At 36.6% G+C, this 14,672-nt stretch overlaps 1 protein-coding gene across 5 annotated transcripts in view; it reads left to right on the top strand.

Annotated features, from left to right (window-relative positions):
* The window catches only part of CDH11 (cadherin 11), a 230,452-nt gene that overhangs the window by 200,910 nt on the left and 14,870 nt on the right, over positions 1-14,672 (top strand). For all 5 annotated transcript variants that reach the window (XM_052686662.1, XM_052686660.1, XM_052686664.1 and 2 more), the window contains 4 exons: positions 9,379-9,774; positions 11,035-11,329; positions 12,073-12,192; positions 12,645-12,812. In XM_052686662.1, coding sequence (XP_052542622.1) covers positions 9,547-9,774; positions 11,035-11,329; positions 12,073-12,192; positions 12,645-12,812 — 811 coding nt within the window. In that variant the 5' untranslated portion in view covers positions 9,379-9,546. The remainder of the gene's footprint in view (positions 1-9,378; positions 9,775-11,034; positions 11,330-12,072; positions 12,193-12,644; positions 12,813-14,672) is intronic.

Raw genomic sequence — 14,672 nt, 5'->3', positions numbered from 1 at the left:
CACATTTCTTTCTTTATCAAATGTATTTGAAAATGAAAGAGACTCTAGGTAATTCACTAACTTGTCAAGTTTTATAAAGATAAGAGTTACAGAGAATCTAATTACTTGAGCCTCTCTAAATGAGAGTCACTCTGCTTGCTAGGCATAAGCAAACTACTGTCTTTTCAAGGTGGTTTACATGTGCTTCTGAAGTGGTGATCTTTTCTCTGAAGCTTCCCTACTTGAGTGAGATCACATTGAAGGGGAGCAGGGAGATCAAGTAGTCTAGGAGAATTATATTCAAAGTGGCAAAACATTTTACAAGAAGGAAGCTTTCTTTGGTGAACAAACGATTAAAGATTAGCAGAATAATGTATTCCCCATTCAAACGTTTTATTTCTGGCACAAGCTATAATACTTTTATTTGAAGGAAAATAATTTTAAAAATATTTTGTTATTCTGTAGAAATAAAATTATACAGGAAACTCAACTGTAAGTTATTTCTGTGTACTGCACGTGCTTCCACTTGTGTATGGGGTATGTGAAAACTGTGCAATACCCACTTTGGGTAGGTGGTTTCACCACTTAGCAGGACTTTTAACAGAATAATGAAAATGCTTTGGCACTATGAAATGTAGAGAATGCTGTTCTGTTGTGCAGCTTTCATGTTCCTTAGTATTGACTTCTGTTACGTGAAATCCAGAGAACATGCTATAATAGTCCAGCATTTCAGCAGCACTGAAGCTGCCTCAGAATAAAGCTGTAAGTACAACACTACAGATTCTGTTTAGATTTCTGACTGTGTGGAGATTGTTAGCCCTTCAGGAGGAGGTTGTAGAACAGAAGAGAAATTAATCATTTGTTGTAGTTCGAGTTGGTTTGGTTTGGTTGCTGGATAGGCCTGCCTGTAGTCATTAGTTTTTGCAAGTTTCTTGGTTATCATCATTTAGTCTTGAATGTCTGTCCTATTTTTGTTATGCACCAAAAAGATTTAGTCACAATACGAGTGTTATTTGCAAGTTCCTAGAGAAAAATAAATATTCAGGGTTGGCTTACAGAGTGAGCACAGTATTAATAGTTGGGACTAAGTTGATGTTAGATGTCATTATTTCTTCCTTGAGGTGTCTTTTATAAGCACTTCCATAAATAGGGAACTACACTGAAACAAGCGTGGACATAGGCTGCAGCTATAGCAGGTGTTGAAGGTACAGGAAATTAAGAGAATTTTGACTGAGATGCACAAGAATGTAATTACTATTTAAAATAAACTCTACCAAGAGCTCAGTCAATACTTCAAATGACTCTATCAATCACCATGTTCTTTAATATAACTACCTTTCTTACGCTGGTTGTTTTCCTGTAGTTTATGCTTAAAAGCAGACAGTCTCTGTCACATTTATCTTAAGTTGATCTCCCCAGGGCAGCAAGTAAACGTAAAACTCTGTTTTCAGCCATTTTTCATTTCCCAAACCTTTTAATATCACTCTCTCAGGCTTATTTCTATGTCATTCGCTTCATAATGTACTAAGTTGTCTCCTACTTTCTACTGCTTTGTATGAGGAACACCAAATGGCAATTTCACTGTTCTTGAATGATTACAAATTAAATCAAGTCTAGTGAAAATACTTTCCTTCCATGATGATTGCAGAGGTAGATACTGAAGGATATATCACATCATCAAGAAGTTATTTTTCTTCTTTCCAGCAAAATGTTTTAAAAGAACCATCATTTTGTGGTTCTTTGTCTGTGGTTTCCTAATACTGAGTCTCAAAGCTGCTACAGAAAAATATGGCTACATTTCAGAAACTATTCTTTTGGAGCAGCTGGGGATTATTGGCTTTAAATATTTTAGTAATCCAATACAGTGCTATAAAACATAATTTAAAACTGCAAAGGATTAAGATTCCTTTGCATAGAATTCTACAGAACTCAGAATAGGATTCTACAAAGCTTAGTTAGCATTTTAAAGTACCTTTTATTGCTAAAGGTGAAAATCACCAGTTCTTCTAAGATTTTATTAATATTTAGAACATGCAAATCTTACTATAGAGGAATTGTGGCTGTTTGCAGACCATATAGAAAATTATGTATAAGACTATCTCTGCAAAAATGCAAGCTTGGCTGATAATCCTTTATAACTTCTTCATGCTCCTATGCAAGACAGTGTAATATAAACAGGGCAGATGTGGGGGTTTCCATTATTCACCATAATAACTAGCAGATTTTTTTTCCAAAATGCCTTTAAAGATGAAAAATGTCCCTTTTTGGACTACTTTTGCCTCATAAGACCAGGTCTGTTTCATGAACGACGCAAAAGACTTTATATCACTTTGCATTCAGATGAGGGTTATTTTCTGTTTGCTCCAGTGAGACCTGAAATACACTTCAACACAAAGAGAGATTCAGTCCCTCAGTAGGGCTCACAGGGAGTCAGTTGCTGGCAGTCTGCTTTAGAATTACACACTGGGAGAAATGAGATTTACCACTTACATACATAGCATGAAAATCTTTTCGTGTATCAGAGATCAGAGCTTTTGTCTCTTAAACAAAACGTTTTACATTAGACTACTGGATACTGACTTTCAATGCTTGACTCCTAATTGATAATTATATATATGACTAATCTCATGGGATTAGTCATATTCATGAAGTCAGATTGCTGAGTTAGGAGGCCTTTAATTTTTCATTTTCCAATTTTTTATGTGATAAGTAAGGAAAATGATTCTAGTGCTTAGAGGAGGAACTCTTGATAAATGAATAGAGCTATATGTCTCATGGCTGCCAGGAGAGAAGGGGTTCACAGGAGGAAGCAAATATCCATATTCTGATGGAATGATTTCCCAGCTGGAATGATGTGCACAGAGCTATCCTGCTACTTTAGTGCAGCTAAAACTTAAAACCCAGCCAATGTAGTCTTGTCCTCTGGATCAGCTCATTGCATTTAAAGCAGACCTTACAAATGATGATATGCTTGTGTTGCACTTTTCTGCATATCATATAGGTAGCTCTGGGAAGGAAAGACGAAGCGTACTCTGGTTCCAGTGGAAAATTGCAATAACCCTGATTCTAATCTTGTTCAGATTCAGGGTATCTAGGATCTCTCAGAAAGAGATTGGCATTTTTCAGGACAGAAATACTTGCTTTCCTAACTGGCTTTTCCATATGTGTGGTGTGGGCTAGGTGTGCTGTGTAGAGATTTGATACTTTGCGTTGTACTATTTCAAGTAAATAAAATGGTGTCTTCTTTCTACCACATTTTTTTACAGTGAGGTTGTCTAAGCTAAAAGACATATTCAGCAGTTGGTCTGATAATATGTTACAGCTTAAAATCAAAAAGTAATTGATAAGATTAAGTTAAATGATGAGGTTATTGATTCTCAGTATTTTATCTTGTTTCATAATCAAAAGAGACCGGACTAATGTTATGCCTCTGTGTACCATTTTCTTGACAGGAGTCAAGGAGGGAAACAAAGTTCTGTTTAATTGTTAAATGGGAAAAAAAAAATAAATTGAAACCAAATATTAGGCTGTGAAGATGTATGAGACTTGTTAGATAGCTTTCTGTGTCAAGAATCGGCTTCACTCAAAAATATTTTCATATTAATTGGTAGGATTTCTTGAAATTCCTTAAGATCAGATATTGGAATGCAGCAGTCTACAAGGGTGTAAAAATACATGGCATATTGAAATTCTGCATTTGTGTATGCACTCTGCTACACATACCAGTCAGCGTACATTCAAGCTGTGCATGTGAATATGAGACAGAAAGATGCTGGGAAACAGAACTAGTCCACTTCCCTCAATTCATGTGTTTTATTAAAAACTCCTAAAGTAGTTAAATCATGCTATGCCCTAAAGATTAACCAGTGTGGGCTCAGTGGAACTCAACTGATTATTTGATCTGGAAATCTTCTTCCCACCTTCTTTTCATGGCAGCTGCTCATTTTTTGTGACCCTGATTTCCACGTTCAAGTAAGAAAGAGCTAATCATTTCAGTGAAACCATGGATTGTGAGTACCAAGCCTGCTCAGAATGCTCTGTCCCAAACAGAGATAAATGTCCAGGTTCTTGCTGGCTTTGCTACAGCTGCCTACACGGAGGGTAGCAGGTCCCTCCAGGTCCTTCAGTGCCATGGACAGCGGTGGATCAGTCAGCTGTGCTCTGTCCTTCTGTCCAGATCTCAGGCATTTTGAGAGCTACAGAACTAAGAGGATCCAATATTGATTCTATCAATAAAAAACTATTAATTTATTCATTGGACAATAAAATTATTTTAAAATGAATCGTTCAACTTTTCAGCTAATTCTAATTACAGTTGAAATCTCATTTGGACTGGGAGTTTGCTCTATTTACTTGAAACTCTTGCAAAACATTTCAGAACGAATCATCCATTATTATATTGCTTCACTGTGTTCTTGTCTGCTTTCTGCCAAATGTAGTCCTGGGAACAATTGATATTTTAATGTATCATCCAGAAGTTACAGCCTAGACAAATCAAGAAAAATTGTTTAGTCTATTATAATTTGGCATATGGTCACTTAATAGCGCACGGGAAGTCAACATGAATGTTTGGGATTATTTTAGCTGTAAATATATTTTTTAAAAAATTAAAATTGGCTAGACTTCACTTCCGCAACTGATCTTGTCATTAAACTAGTCATTGCTGGCTCCTTATTTTTGTCTGTTAGTCATCTATAAGCAGTCATTCAGATTTGTGTGTGAAGTTTTGTAGAGCAGACTGACTTTTTGGATTAACCTTAGGGCTACCACCACTTCTCCACAGTGCCGTGCTGCATTTGAGTCCCTGCATTCTGTGGTCTCAGTGTGAGGACGCAGAACTATGCTGGAGTTGCTGCCCTCGGGGGCAGGCATTACTCTGGCTCTCCTCTGCACCATAGTCTGTGTATATTGTTTTATTATTTTTCAGTCTTATGATGGATGAATCCTTAATTAGTTGAATAGCTCGTTTCCATTCAGAGTAATGATGGATTGTGTTTTCTGGTGTCAAAAGAAGACTTCTCTTGCAGAGAATCTCAGAACCAATTGGGTTGAAGAGGAAGCATTTAAAGGCCATCTAATTCAGCTCCTCTGCAGTGAACAGGGACACCCACAGCTCCATCAGGTGCTCAGAGCCTGATTCAGTCTGACCTTGAATGTTCCCAAAGATGAGGCTTCCACCACCTTTCTGGACAATCTGTGCCTGTGCCGCACTACCCTTATAGTGAAAAACTTCTTTCTTATATGAAATCTGAATCTCCCCTCTTACAATAAAATTGAAACTTGCTAACTTTACATTTCCAAAATTAATTAACAACTATAAATAAAAAAACCAAATGTATTATCCTTATAGCTAAAAGTGCTTCTTCTACCAACTTTTTAGGGAGAATTATTGTATTTCCATACGAACACTATGCATGAAGTTCTTCCGGGTGCAGACTAGATACTGTTTTAACATTTCTCATTCCTGCATACCTTGACTCATCAAGCTATACAGGTAGCATTTTGGGTTCCATTGTGTTCTTGTGTGCTTCTGATGTGATTTGTTCTTGTGTGTTGGCTAGTGTTCCCGTCTTCCCTCATAATTTTCAGTACCAAAATTGCGAACGCTAATTTGTATGTAACTAAAATCTGTTAAAGTAACTCTGCCTGCTGTGAAAAACTGAGTTTACTTAGTTCACACGTGGTATCCATTCTTTCTTCTAAGGAAGTGGGAAGCAGGGTTGGATTTTTACAGATTTCTATGGAAAATGTAGGATTTCAAAACTACATGTTGTGCAATTCTGAACAACGACAAAGAAAATCTGCATGTTGCAATTTGGTCTGAGATTCAGCTTGCTAGCGCTGAGGAATATAATCTGTATGCAGAAATAGTGAGGATTTCTCTCAGATCATAACTTCAAAAAAGACAAGAGACATTCACAGTAAATTGTTCTGACAGGTCGCTCTATGTGTGAGGTTGTGCAGTGTCTGAATAGAAGCGCTGCCTGGAGAGAATGTGTGGACACTGAGCAGAGCAGCACTGCAGCCTCAGGTCTATGTTCCATGCTTAACTGGCGATGAGCTATTTGTTCCTCAGTGGTGTCCACAGGAAAAAAAGGAAACGCTTTATAAATTGTTTAGCTGTTTTTCTTTATTTTCTTCTTGAAGAAATTGGAGACTGTTAGTGCTCAGCAGCTGAGTTACATTAAAATATTTGAAAGACCTTGAGTAGAATGTTTTGGTGAAGAAAAAAAAAAGAAGAAAAATACTTCCTTCTTGTCTTCACTTTTAATGCAGTTTAGTTTAACTATAGCTTAAGAGCATCTTGTGCTCCTTACCTTTTAGGAAGAAAGCACTGCAGAAAGCCAGGCTGAGGCTGTTTGGAACTAAATAGTTCTACAGGCTTCAGTGGAGCTCTGCAGTTTTATTTTCTTAACTTCTCTGATGATGATAGGAGACATGGGCCTTACTGCTGTGACGACCTCTGTATAAGTGAACAGACAGACTCTACCTTCAGGCAGGGAGAAGGAGAGCTGCCAGAAGGTCTTCCAGCCTGCAACTCGTGCTGTCATTGCCTCTCCTAAGCAGAGCACTTCCCCTGGAGCTCAGCTGGTATTTCTAGCATGGAAAGCTTTCCCAGGGTAACTCAGAACAGAAGTAAATGCCATAAACAAACATGGTGACTTTTACTTTTTTTTGCCCAGATACTGTTCAGATAGAATCTGAAGACACATAGCCTTATTGCACCCTTTCTGTACGTATAAGCAGAGGATAAAAACAAAATGTAGCAAGCAATCTTTGTTTTAAATCCGCATTAGTAAATTCAGCATGGATGTGTGATTAATGTTTTGTTTCCAATACTTCATATTTGAACAGCTGATAATAAGCAGGATATGTGTCAGCTTGACTCTTCCGTTATTGTTAAGCATCTTTATAAAGTGCTTACTGCTCTACATAATGGTACTGAGAAGTTTGGGAATAATGGCCACATATGTTTACTTATTTTCATTGTTGAGATCATAATGAAATGTTAATGAAGAATAATTATCAGAGTGTTTAATTTTCAAATGCTTCCAAAATCTATTAATGTGATGAGTTTACTTAGCATTTCATAGCAGTGGGTTATAGAATGCACAGCTGTCTAGGTGTGCCTTCCTACCTCACTTCTGTTTGGAGCATCTAGACCCTGTTTAACAACCTAGAAGCACAAGCACTTGTAGCTGCTGTGTTACAAGTACCACTCTAGCTCCCTATAGTAAGCATACTTGTCCACTGCAGGTAGGTGTGCTGGGCATGGCATTGACGGCTGCTTGGCTGAAAGGACATTCCATAGCAAACTCCTTTTGAAACAACATGATAGGAGATTCAGTTTGTTCTTTGTTTTTTTCTTTGCAAAACTGGGAAAAAAGAAAAGTTGTTTCCTTTTAGAATTGACTATCATAAAAAGCTACTATAATAATTAGTGTTGAAAGGCTTCTCATACTCAAGCCACTTTTAAAACAGGTTAGATATTAGTTTTCAAGTTCTTTACATTCTACTTTATTTTTATCTCTTAACAAAACAGAGATACAAAATAAACTCTAAAAGTACAGGCCTGCCTAATGTTCCACAGTTTGCAGATGCATGCTGTATCACAGTAATTGAATTTTAAAATCATGTTTCGGGCCAAAATAATGGAGATTGTTTTCTTTCTCCTCTCTCTCATGCTGTTATGAGTCATCTATAGTGTGGCAATGAAACAATAGTGACAAACGAAATGCATACACCAAATGCTGTCCTTAATAAATATTAAGGAAGCTTAAGAAAGAAAACTGTAGAAACTCATCCTTTAGTGCCAGATTATATTCACATTGAAATTTGTGACTTTCATTTAATTCACCATGCTGGTGTTGTTATGGTGTTGTAATTGAGATTATATCAGTTTCCAATAAAGTAAAAACAAAAAGCAACTTTTTTTGAGGAAATAAAAAACAACTATTTAATTCCTTACTTATGAAAACATTATTTATAAAACTATTTCCCAGTGCTGGGTGTTTGCCAAGGGATGTGTATGGGAGGACATGACTGCTCAGAATTTGAAATGTTTCCCAAGATGAGTGGGCTGATTACTAGTGAGATGTTTATTTGTTGCTGGAGTTACAGGTTGTGATACAGGTTGAAGCTTTTCCCTATATTCACATTTCCTTTGCTACAAATACCATCTCTTTTTACTTCTCGTGAAAAATGATTCTGTTCTGAAGAAGATGGTAGCATATATTTATACATATGCCTGTATGAATATAATATTCAATGTTTTATATACATTATTTATATATTATTATATATAGTTATTATATATATATAGTATATATAACTATAACTATATAACTATATATATATATATAACTATATATATATATATAGTTATTATATATAGTATTATAGTATCTCGCAGCAGAATAAAGTGACTTACACTGAAAGCTGAAACAAAACATTACAGTGACCTAGTAAAAATTGGCTGCTTTGTAAGGATTGAAAGAAAATATGTTGGAAAACCCTGTGGTAATTCAAAGCAGCCTTTAAGATTGTTTGCTGATGGAGGTGTAGACCTTAGTTGAGGTTTCTCTGTATTACACAATTTCTGCTAAAAATATTCATTCTGACCTTGTGCTTTAAAAATTATTAGAAAGTAAAAAATCAATGTAATCCTGGTAATTTAAATCATAGGGAAAGCAGAAGTGAATAACCACATTAATTGCTATATTATCAAAGGCATTTATCATTACCAGAACAAAGACAGAAGAATTGACAGTTAGTGCTGTTCTCAGCTTTGGTGATTCGATCTTCAGATGTGGCTCCAGGGACCCACATCCAAAACATAGGTGCTCTTAGTCCTGTCTTGAAACACATAGGTAGTTATTTTTGGCATGAGAATCTGCTGGCCATCACAAGGCCTTTTTCTAGGCACATGCAGGAATATTCTGTTCTTGATAAGCAAGTATCTTGGTATCTGACTTATATCTAAATCTACAGCTTAACGGCTTATATCTGAAGCTTATATCTAAGCTCCTAAGAAGGCTTAGATATAAATTAGGTATTTCTACAGTCATCTGGCATCTTAGGCTAAGTCTTTTTGGAAGCATCATGAAAGAATATGATTCTCTGTCTTTCAGCTTCCAAATGAGTGCCATAAACAGCAAGTCAGGACATTTTATAAGGTGGCAGTTACCAACTACTCACATTACTTAATATTTCATTAATATTAATAATTCAATAAATATAAATATAATCCATTATTTCCATATAATCATTGCTATATTTTATTCTAATTACATTGAGATCTTTCGAGTTATCCCTAAATCTGTTTTGCTTAGTAAATAAGTTGTTACACCTCAAAGACATAAAAGAACTGACATTTTTCTTCATTTTGCTTTCTTTCAGGAATTAAGCTGGGAAGCTGCAGAGCATTAAAGTGATGCATTCCAGGTGTGGTGGCAACGTGTGTGCAGAACATTTTATCTGAACCTTTTCAGTGGCCCGAAACTTGTTAACTTCCAAGGTGGAAGGGGTATATTCTTGGATACTCCTGTGCCTGCAAAATAACCAAAAATGAAGGAGGACAATTGTTTACATGCCGCTCTTATCTGCCTGGGCATGCTCTACTACAGCCATGCCGTAACTACAGAAAAACTAAACCACGTACGGCCATCACTTCATGGTCACCATGAAAAAGGAAAAGAAGGACAAGTTCTGCATCGTTCAAAAAGAGGTTGGGTGTGGAATCAGTTCTTTGTTATAGAAGAGTACACAGGACCAGATCCTGTACTAGTGGGAAGGGTAAGTTGTTTTTCATTCATCAATTATTAGTTATTACTAATAGCTTTACTTTCTGAGTTGCTTTTCTTTCTTGCTGTCGTTTTTCTGTTGTACTAGCTCCTTCTTCAGCAACTACTTCTTTACCCAAAATTAATCACACTGTTGTAACTCAACTGAGGAGCTAATCAAAAGCTACCTAAATGAAGACACGTTTTTCCATTGAGCTTAGCAATCTCTGAATGAAGTCATATAGCTCTCGTTTAAGACCATAGCAATCACTTGGAGATCACATACAACAGTATGTGCTAAGAATATCTGGTATCATTCTCAAATCTTTAAAAATAATGATTAAAGTGGTAATGTCTAACCCGGCAGCTCAGAAAAGTGTACTGCTCTCTCTTCATCCTTTCATTTTCGAGTGATCAGTAAAATGAAATATATGAGGGGTATGTTTAGAGGGAGATGTAAATCTCTGTGTACCTGTGTATTTAAACACACCCTGGACAGATCTTTTATTCTGTTACCATCTAACAGTAGCAGACCATATATATTTAGCAGTTTATAGTGAGTCAGCTGGGCTGTGCTGACTTAACACCAGCACAAAGAGGAGAATTGGATCAGTGACATCAAATACTGTTCTAGCTATTCTGATTTTTAAAACTTTTACAACTGTACAATTTGTAGATGTAAACATAGAATGATTAAATACATAATTTGGCTCAGTATTTCCCTCCTTCATCAAACCAAAATGTTCAATTGTTGTGAAAGTAATATAGTTCAGCAAGGATTTGCTACTGATGTTATTTAGTTCGTAATATAGAAGTTGCAATTAAAAACTAGTTGACAATCAATGATTGTCTCATTTGTTACGTCCCATCTGTCATTTCAGTTTTCATACAGCATAATGCTCCATTTTGTAGAATATGATTAGTATGAAAGGTACAAAATTTTTGTAAAAAGGGTTGGCAGGCTCTTCCTTCCAACTTCATTTGAATCAAAAGCCTTTTATAACTACCTTCTTGTGTATTTTCATCCTTAAATCTCAAAGCTGGAGTCTCAGTTGCACCTATATGTAGTAGCATGCAACTGCACAGGTAGCATTGAACACAGCACAGATGTGCTCACAGCATGGGCTCACTTATGGATTACTGCCTGATGTACAACAAGATTTTTGAAAACTGAAATTATAATAATTTCAAGATTTACTTTTTGTTTTGTAAACACATTAGTGAAATGTATGCCATCTTGTTAAGGTCTGTCTATCTGCTTCTCATTTTGTAGCTCCATTCAGATATTGATTCTGGAGATGGAAACATTAAATACATTCTCTCAGGTGAAGGAGCAGGAATCATTTTTGTTATTGATGACAAATCAGGGAACATCCATGCAACAAAGACACTGGACCGAGAAGAGAGAGCTCAGTACACTCTCACGGCACAGGCTGTAGACAGGAACACTAACAGACCTTTGGAACCACCCTCTGAATTCATTGTTAAAGTCCAAGATATCAATGACAACCCCCCTGAATTCCTTCATGAAAACTACCATGCCAATGTGCCAGAGAGATCAAATGTGGGTAAGTACTCATAAATGCACCTAAGTTTCTCGTCTTATGGTGGATATTGCATTGTCAGTACCTCTTGGCTTGATCTAATTGCTCTAGAAATTTGGGTGGTAAATTTTACTTCATGCTAAGTTAGTGATTCATTCCCTTGATGTAATTTGCTGACCAAATCAAACCTTCTGCAGATACTATCATGACAGAAGTGTATCTAGATTGCTCCTAGAACACAGCTGTTTCCTCGTAGGAAGGAACTTGAAGGTCCCCTAGAATTCATGGAGAGTGAAATCTCCGGGGTAAACATAAAGATCATTCTTTTAGCTGAACTGAATGAGTTATTGCCACTCTATCTATTCAGTTTTCATCTCCTGTTTGAGCTTCTGTCTACTGCAGAGATTTCTACAGAATAATTTCTTAGAAACTTAATGGGGACAATGTAAGAATAAAACTCTTTTGTTTAACTGTGTAATGACAAAAAGGAATATAGTGCTATCACCTACTGAGGAAAAGAAACATAATGGTACAGAGTGACCGCTGACTTTGATTTTTATATCTTCACTGTTTAGAATAAGAATCTACAACATAGTTGGTAAAAAAGATTGCAGAAGTATATTCTGTTATGTATAAATTGCAAAGTAATTTTTTTCATCTAGTAAAAAAAACTAGCCATGCCACATGACTGCAAGTACCTCTGCATGGTTCTTACGGATACATTTGCTTCTGTTTGTATTTCTTCTGTCTTTCCCTTCCATTTTTAGGTACATCTGTTATTCAGGTAACAGCTTCAGATGCTGATGATCCTACATATGGGAACAGTGCCAAATTGGTTTACAGTATTCTTGAAGGTCAGCCGTACTTCTCAGTGGAAGCTCAAACAGGTATTATTGACCAGTTTATTTGAGTAGGACTTCATAACTGGAATACATTAAAATGAATGAGATATATTGATTAAGGTAGTACTGTGGCTATATCTACTGATGTATTTGAGTAAAGCATCTTTCATTCTTTCTTGATGTTAGTTAAGTTGTTTTACAGGTTGGTCCCCTGGCAATTGGTAGAGCTTCTGGGTACACTGCACTAGAAAAATGTTTCTATCTTTTGTGATATGATATAGTATGATGGAAAGAAAAAAGTTTCTGTGCTGAACTGTAATTCTTCAGGGTAGTTCTGTGCTCAGCTATTTAAAATATTTGAACTAGTTTGCTTGCATAGTATGATGCACAGTATAGCAACATTGCTGCAAATATGAAAAAAAATGCAGTTGTCCAATTATTCATGATGTAAATGTGAAAAATTGTATGTATGTGATGTATTTTCTTTGTATTTGTAGGAATTATCCGAACTGCCCTTCCAAACATGGACAGAGAAGCTAAGGAAGAGTATCATGTTGTAATACAGGCAAAAGATATGGGAGGACACATGGGAGGCCTCTCAGGGACAACCAAAGTGACAATTACACTTACAGATGTCAATGACAACCCACCAAAGTTTCCACAAAGTAAGTAACAAAATCCTTAATCACAGATACTACTACTACCACCCATACTTACAGACATATTCAAAACTTCCAAAATCAGTAACTAGTGGAATATTCTAGCACGTGTGAATAGATAAATATTATAAAAACACTTCTGCTAATAGCAGAGAGAGCTTTAGTGTCTGAATGATCGGCTTTGCATTGCAAAGTGAGTTGTTTGTTAAGGTCAAGATTTGATTTCGAAGATTGATTACCCTATACTTCATTTCTAAAACCATGTAATAGTAGAAATAAACCTACAATGTGATCATGAAGGCATAGTATGGATTTCTCTGTTAAAGGAGAAAGAAGCTCCATTTCCTGAAACAGGTAACTCTGTAATAGAAAATGTATTTCCCCTGCTGCAGTGCTGCAGGTTTATTGCCATTTCCATTTTCATAATTAGAGTATGGATTTGAAAGAAAGTTTTAAAAAAATAACAGTGTTTATTACTCTGCTGTCTCGCTCCAATTTACAGGAGGGAGAGGAGGTTCTTTGATAAATGTATACTCGACGTGAGATTAAGAAACAACGGTTCAAATGTTAGTCCAACCAGTTTATTACAAGTCTTAATCAATCAGGGAGATGGGGAAGGGGAGCCCAGACACTATTACGAATTAGGGGGATGGGGAAGAGAAAGAGGGCGACAGATAGGAAAGAAGCAAGAATTACTTAAAGCAAGGACAGTCACCAGCAGGATCCAGCAGCATCCTGTTGCATGATGGTCTAAGGCAAAAGCGCAGGGGGGAACAGCAGCAGAGCGGTCAGCCTTAGGCAGCAAGCAGGTACAGAGACAGGTAAGTCCAGCAGGAAGTGGCAGGTCTCAAGTAGCAGGCCCAGGAGAGTCTGAAGCTTGTGAGGCTTCTGATGTCAGAGACCACCTTGTGCTTCTTGAACATGCACCCATCATGCTGTAGTTCTCAAGCTACATGAGCTTTCTTATTGCTGTTTTTTTGTTTTTTTTTTTCTTTTGACTCTTGATAGAAGTGTTGCATAATCTATTACCACCTCCTGATTATACCCTTTCATGTCTTTGACAGACCTTCAAGAACATCATTTTCTATTTCACACAGTCTTTCATTTTTGGTGCTGATGCTTCATCCTTTACTTCTGTAAACATTCTCAGGGAATAACGTAAGGATGAAAGTTACAGCTGGGTACTCCACATGCCTTGTATTTGCTATGGCAATACAAACCAAATTTGGTACAATTACATTTTGAGAATGATGGTTGAAATGTACTGCTACTGGTTAAATAAGGTCTATTTCAGTACCTGTGCTATTTATTTTTCATGTATAAAATTAATCAGGGGTGACATTGACAGATTTGGTCTTCACAGTTGGGTGGAAATACATTAATGGACCCTCACAGCTGTCCTACATCTCATGTTTGTGTGGGATTTGTTTTGGAGTGCAGCATATGCACCACTGCAATCCCACTCTGTTTCCGCTCTGAGCATCCATATAGTACAGCTACATCCTGGATGTGAACATCTCTCTAACAGCACCTCCATCCGTCTGGCAGGTTCCTGGACTCTCATGCCAGAACTTCAATGATACAGCCAGTCCCTAAATGTAGAAATCTGTCAGCATTCTTTACTGTTCTAACAAGAAGGTACCGGATCCTAAAAATGTCAGACTTTACATAGCTCATGAACTCACCTCTTCAGTCCAGTAATAATCTAGGACCCGTTTTTGCAGAGTAGATCATCAAATCATATATTTTTCTCAGCAAAATCTAGCCACTTTACTGAGTGGAAAAAAAAAAAAAAAAAAAAACAACCAAAAAAACAATCTAAGTCTTGGGCAAATATTTAAATTGATAATCAGAAATGTGAACTAG

The sequence above is a fragment of the Tympanuchus pallidicinctus genome, unplaced genomic scaffold, assembly GCF_026119805.1.
Source record: "Tympanuchus pallidicinctus isolate F22 unplaced genomic scaffold, pur_lepc_1.0 scaffold22, whole genome shotgun sequence".
Taxonomy (NCBI): Eukaryota; Metazoa; Chordata; class Aves; order Galliformes; family Phasianidae; genus Tympanuchus; species Tympanuchus pallidicinctus.
Note: the sequence above shows the minus strand (reverse complement) of the source record. Positions and strands in the feature narration are given on the sequence as shown.